At 40.0% G+C, this 6000-nt stretch overlaps 1 protein-coding gene across 1 annotated transcript in view; it reads right to left on the bottom strand.

The window, feature by feature from the left end:
* Positions 1-673: 673 nt before the first annotated feature.
* Positions 674-6000, bottom strand: part of LOC118080630 (inter-alpha-trypsin inhibitor heavy chain H3) — a 42131-nt gene continuing 36804 nt past the window's right edge. The window contains exons 16-21 of the mRNA XM_060271510.1: positions 5678-5737; positions 4496-4609; positions 3470-3677; positions 2783-2955; positions 1319-1430; positions 674-1222 (exon numbers count right to left, since the gene is read on the bottom strand). Coding sequence (XP_060127493.1) covers positions 1093-1222; positions 1319-1430; positions 2783-2955; positions 3470-3677; positions 4496-4609; positions 5678-5737 — 797 coding nt within the window. The 3' untranslated portion in view covers positions 674-1092. The remainder of the gene's footprint in view (positions 1223-1318; positions 1431-2782; positions 2956-3469; positions 3678-4495; positions 4610-5677; positions 5738-6000) is intronic.

The following is a 6000-nucleotide window of genomic DNA, read 5'->3' as shown; positions in this document are numbered from 1 at the left end:
GCCTCCAATAGTTTCCCTATGTGAATATCCAAATATATAATACAAAAACCAGTATGCCTGAAAATGAGTGTTTATTAACATGCTTTTGCAATGTTAGAATGTCAACTATGGCTATCCACGTAACTTTGGGAGTAGTATATGATGCCAAAGGAATCACTGGGCATGCAAAAAACTAGTACTGAGGTTTTGTTAGGACACTACAAGCTGAAAATCTGGTATCTTTTGACCTGGTGTCTGCTGAAAGGGATAAATGTGGAAACTGCTCCAGCTATTTGGCACATAAATATTTTTTACATGACACACCAATCGTCTGACCAATAAACATACAACATGTTCAGCAGATAGAACATGCAGCAGTGCAACCTTCCATTTGTACCAATGACAACAAAAGTTTATGGGTTGTACCCAACACTGCCATTCCACTTGTGCAACAGGTTTCCCTTTGCACAATGGATCTTTCCCCCCTCTCTCCTCTCCAGCACTCTGTGCACCTTCAAAGTGTTCCAGAGGGTTGAGCATTTTTTTGGCAGCGGGGATTGCAGGTATGCTGTTATACTACTAGAGGCTGCAGAAATCACACACACTTGAAGGTATTCATTCATTCATTCATTCATTCATTCATTCATTCATAAGTTGAATGGTATGCTGCTTTCCCACAAAAAGAATCATGACCTTTTAATCACAGTTTTAATCACAGTTGGAATGATTATACAAAATGAAGTGCTTCGATACCTTTGCTTTGAACTTCTTCCTATCAACACTACATTTAAATTATGCAAATCATGGCTGCATTTAATATGAAGAGAAGAAATCAGAATGAGTGCTCGTAAAAGAAATGATTGCACTACCCACCACAGCAGTCTCTACTAATAAGAGAAAGCAGCAGCCCCAAGCTTTGTAGAGTACACATTCTACTTCTGATAATATTTTGTACGAACTTAGGGTGCCCGTGTTGTATACAAGCAGGAATCACAAAAAAACTTGATCTGTGGTGACATTTTTACAGGGGGTGGGTGGGTGGTAAGTAGTGGTATAATATTCATATATTCTGTCACTTCAAAGTGTTGCAGCCAACGATGAATATATCTCATCCTAAAACAAGCTAGGAACAATGTAGTCTGTGTATATGCCATCAATTAGACCTTCCCCATTGTTGTGAATAAACCAACAAGGGACATTTGCACCATTCTTTACATCTTCTGTGTAATCTTTCTGCCATCCCCTAAAAAGAAAAGAAAAAATACACAGCAGTGAAATTAAAAGCCAGAGCTTCGTGCAGGCAAAATACTATTTCTCAGATACCTGAATTGCTGTTCACCTGGTTACTGTCAGCTGGTTATTTTTCACAATCATTGTAGCATCTGGTTTCTGAGGATCAGACCCAGGATGGACTTCAAGTATATTAAAGTCAATTGGGCGGAAAAACTGCCCTAAAGGGTAAAAAAAAGTGATAGCAATTATCACTATGGGTTTGAGTTGCTTCCACACTAAGATCTTTCAGTGGTGCTGAGGCAATTGTTCTTTTGCAATCATCTTGAACTGGAATTAAAATAGTAGTTCCTCATGGCACTTAATGTAATACTAGATTCTGCACCAAAAATGTATTTAAATACCGTATGTGTTTTTAAATGCATTTTCTCTCAAAATATGCATTGTATATCTAGTGCATAGACAGATCTATCTATAGATGTATAGTGCAGTCCTATTCAGAAGTCCCACTGAGTACAGTGCAGCTTGATTCATCCAAAGTATGTGTGAATAGCATTGCAGCCCAAATACATTTTCTCTTAAAACATGGACTTTAAAACTCATTTTGTTAAAATAAAAATGCAAAATTGAGTCGAGAACCATGTCAGGGACATTCAGAAAGCAGGAAAGCTGATGCATACCGGTAACTAAATTCCAGTCTCCATTAGAGCTACAGTTCAGGTCAGTTTATATCAGAATCTACAAATAACCAATTTCTCAAACATCCCTAGTTAGGAACATGGCCTCTGTCTTAGTTTTATTTAGTTTGTAGACTGGTCAAATACAATTGCTCTTGTGGTAGATGTAATATTATAGACTGATAAGAGATAATAGGTATCTACTGGGATGTTTTTCATGGAATGAGGCCAAATATATGGGTGTCCAGTGGTGCTGTTAGGGCAGGACCGGGAAGCAGAAGGCCAGGACCCCCCTCTGCAGAATGAGTAGGAGGCCCCTAGCCATGGCGGAACTGAGTTACTACGGTAGTAAGTGAAAGAATACACATTACATCTTAAAGAGTCACTTCCAGACCATTATGTCCAGGGTCTAAAATTGTGTAACTATCACTATGAATGGCATAATGACAGGAAAAGCTGGTCATTAAGCACATTTAAGCTCTTGTTTCCTAGCTTGCAAAATGATGGCGAGGCAAAAATTTCCAATCTTTATAAGACACTTTAGAGGGGGGAATTAAGGAAAAACACTGCACTGTTTACATTTTTAACGTTCAGAAGCTGCATTGCATCCACATAAGAGGACCCAAACTTAAAAACAAACAAGTGTTTCAGGTTTACTGAAAAGGGGGCTTTATTTTGCTCAGTAGAACTTACTAAGAAGCAAATATCTTATTTCCCCCCATCCTTCTCCCCCTCCCATCTATCAAACTTGGTACTTTCCTCCTTTGTTTAAATATTTGTACATTGTGGTTTACTCCTTGCCCCAAAGGTTTTCAACTCAAATAAGGTTTCCATACTTCTGGAAAACGAATATTGCTTTTCATGTTCAGCATATCAGTCATTTCACAGATTCATACCTAATAAACCATGGGTTCGCCCAGACAACCTGTGACTATCCAACGTGTAAAATCCTAGAAAATTCGGATGTACTGAATGTTTGCTCCACGACTGATGCAAAACCACTATAAAGGTTGCTCCTTCTCCCATTGAAAATTCCAGGCTCTTTTTTCGAGTGATTTTCAAAGTCAAACTAGTTTGGATAAAGAAATACAATATGAACAGGTGCATTCAATGGTTAACACCACAAATCGCTACAGCAACTCGAATAAAATACTTTGGGGGAGTGTATTTAAGAACAGGAAGCTGCCTTGTGTTGAGTCAGGCCTGTGGTCCATGTAGCTCAGTATTGTCTACATCAGCCTTTCTTAACATTGGGTCCCCAGATGTTGTTGGACTACAACTCCCATCATCCCTGACCACTGGTCTTGCTAGCAAGGAATGATGGGAGTTGTAGTCCAACAACATCTAGGGACCCGAGGTTGAAAAAGGCTGGTCAACACTGACTGGCAGCATTTCTCCAGGATTTTAGGCAGGGATATTCTCAGCCCCACCCAGACATACTGGGGCTTGAACCTGAGTCTGCATGCCAAGCAGATGTTCTGCCACTGAGCTACAGTCCTTCCTTATCTTTTACATCTTCTGTTATCTGTGTTTCTTTGCTTAAGAAAAAATAATTTAAAACATGCTTGGTGTGTGAATTTTACCTAGGATTTAGTAAGGTGACTTCATCAAGCCATGTGAACATCATTTGCTTTGTGCCATTGTGAAGAGTGATATTCTCGGGAGTTATTTCAAGTTTTACATTCAACTGTGTATTTAGAATCCCAAGTCTTCCAATATAGGTATTGTTTATTGACCCTACATCATTACTGCTCTTCTTGTCGCCAATAAGTTGCCCATTGATAGTAATACCTAAAAAGAGAAGTAAATAAAAATTCTTCAGAAAAATAAGGACTGGTAGCTAAAAGAGCAGTTTTCTATAGACAACTAAATATACAATATTAAAAACTGCCAGAAGGCTACCTCTCTAAGGAACTCCACTTTTCCGAAAGGGGATAGGATAAAAGGCCTTAGCTGAACCCCAGATTGCTGTTGGAGAAAACTCTCAGTTTGAAGATATCCAAAATCCTGTTATTTTAGCCTGGCCTTACCGATTTCCCACCCAAGCCACCTTTAGGCATCTGGCAGACCCTGCAGGTTCCCTCTTGTAGTGAGAACAGAGATAACAGGCTCCAAGTGCATCTAGCTACTGGAAAGTAGAAGAAGAAGAGTTTGGATTTGATATCCCGCTTTATCACTACCCGAAGGAGTCTCAAAGCAGCTAACAGTCTCCTTTCCCTTCCTCCCCAACAACAAACACTCTGTGAGGTGAGTGGGGCTGACAGACTTCGGAGAAATGTGACTAGCCCAAGGTCACCCAGCAGCTGCATGTGGAGGAGCGGGGAAGCGAATCCGGTTCCCCAGATTATAAGTCCACCACTCTTAGCTACTACATCATACTGATGGAAAACAATGCTGGTGCATGTGTGTGTGTGTGTATGTGAGGGTGAGTGGGTAGCTGTAGGTACCAGCTGGATGGGACTGCACAGCAAACAAGAGATGAGGAGGAGCAGCCTATGTCCTTATGCAAGGCTGTTACTTAGCACTTTCATAGCTCATGGGGCTCCAGGCTCCAGTCTCTGCACACAGAGAGTGGCAAGTGGCGCTCAGCATGTGTGATAAAACCTTACCTGTAGTTGGGTCTCTGATTAGGTTTAACACAACGCCTGGCTCTTCATTAATGTTAAAGCAAAGAGCATCTTCTTTTTGGGGCACATCAATAATGAAGTGAGGATCTGCATCGACTGCAAATAGATATTTACAATTAGATCATTGATCATTCTCTGAAAGCACGAGTTCATTTCACATTTGAAGAATACAGAAAGAGTCCAGAAATGCGGAAAGAAATTATTTCTGCCTGTAATGAATGCCCTTACTGTGCTCCAGAAAGAGTTCACAATCCATTACAAAGTTTGGATGGAACTACAAGTTACTGCAGCAAATATGTGTCCTCACACCGCTATTTGCCTTAGTAACATGAACATTGGTGGGGTTGGGGGTAGAATCTTTGTAGGGCAGAACTGAACTGATATTCAGGTGCCTAACCTGAATAAATTCTCCTCCTCCTCCTCCTAGGCTGTTTTCCTCTCAGCTAGCCTTACTTCCAACCTCAGAGCCTTGCAGAAGGGAAATCGTAGGAGTATGGAGTGGATTGTTGGGATTTGCAGGGACAAGGTAGTTCTGGAAAGGTTAGGCACCACCCTCTCCCGCCTGCCAATTCTCCCTCCCCAATTAGAGTTAGGAGGCAAGCAGAGAGTTGAGAACCACTTGCTTGCTTCATAGTACAGTACGTAATTCTGCCTTAAGCATGCTAGAACCACCTATGCTCACAAAAATAGCTTTACTGTACTACGTAATTTGAATCAGACAGATACAGCCCCTCCAACTTAGTCATAGCTTAAGAAAGAGAGTTGCATTTGACAATGATTTTAATGTGATGTAATAATTATTTAATTTAAGAGTTATTGATATATATGGGGATCTAACAGGCCTGATACTTTGTTTGTTTGTTTGTTTGTTTGGCTTCAAGGCAATGCTGTCAAATTTGAATGTCATGGCATACCAAGGTTAGAGAAAACCAGAATGTAAAGAAGGAAACTTGAATTTGAGAAGAGAAAAAGGAGAGCATGAGCCTTCCAGCACATTCCTAACTCTTCAAACCCTGGCTCATCATGAAATCTGAACTGGGAACTACCGATATGTCTCTGTCTTATGATTCATATGGAATGCTGACTCGGAGACTGTAGAACTTAAGTGTTTTAGACCACATATCCCCCTAGCCATCATCTGTAACAATTCAAAACAAAACTCACCGCTAGTATATCTGTGATAGCTTGGTGGTGCATAATATGATGGAATAAGAGGACGTGATGCTATGTAGAAACAAGAAAATGTTATACCAGTAGAGGCAAAACAGAATGCAGAGAGAGAGAGAGAGAGATGAATTTTCATACTAATTTTAAATAAACATAACTTGATTGTATACTGTTCCTGATCGGAACAGACAAAACTAAAGTTTCAATGAATCTTATGCTACTTCACAGCTTCATTGAAAAAATGTTGCTGTTATTATGGAATAAACAAAAGAGGTGAAATAACCAAGATACAGGCAATAAAATAAACATAGATTATGGAT

Source organism: Zootoca vivipara, chromosome 2 (assembly GCF_963506605.1).
Source record: "Zootoca vivipara chromosome 2, rZooViv1.1, whole genome shotgun sequence".
Lineage (NCBI taxonomy): Eukaryota > Metazoa > Chordata > Lepidosauria > Squamata > Lacertidae > Zootoca > Zootoca vivipara.
The sequence above is the reverse complement of the archived record's forward strand: the minus strand, read 5'-3'. Positions and strand labels throughout refer to the sequence as shown.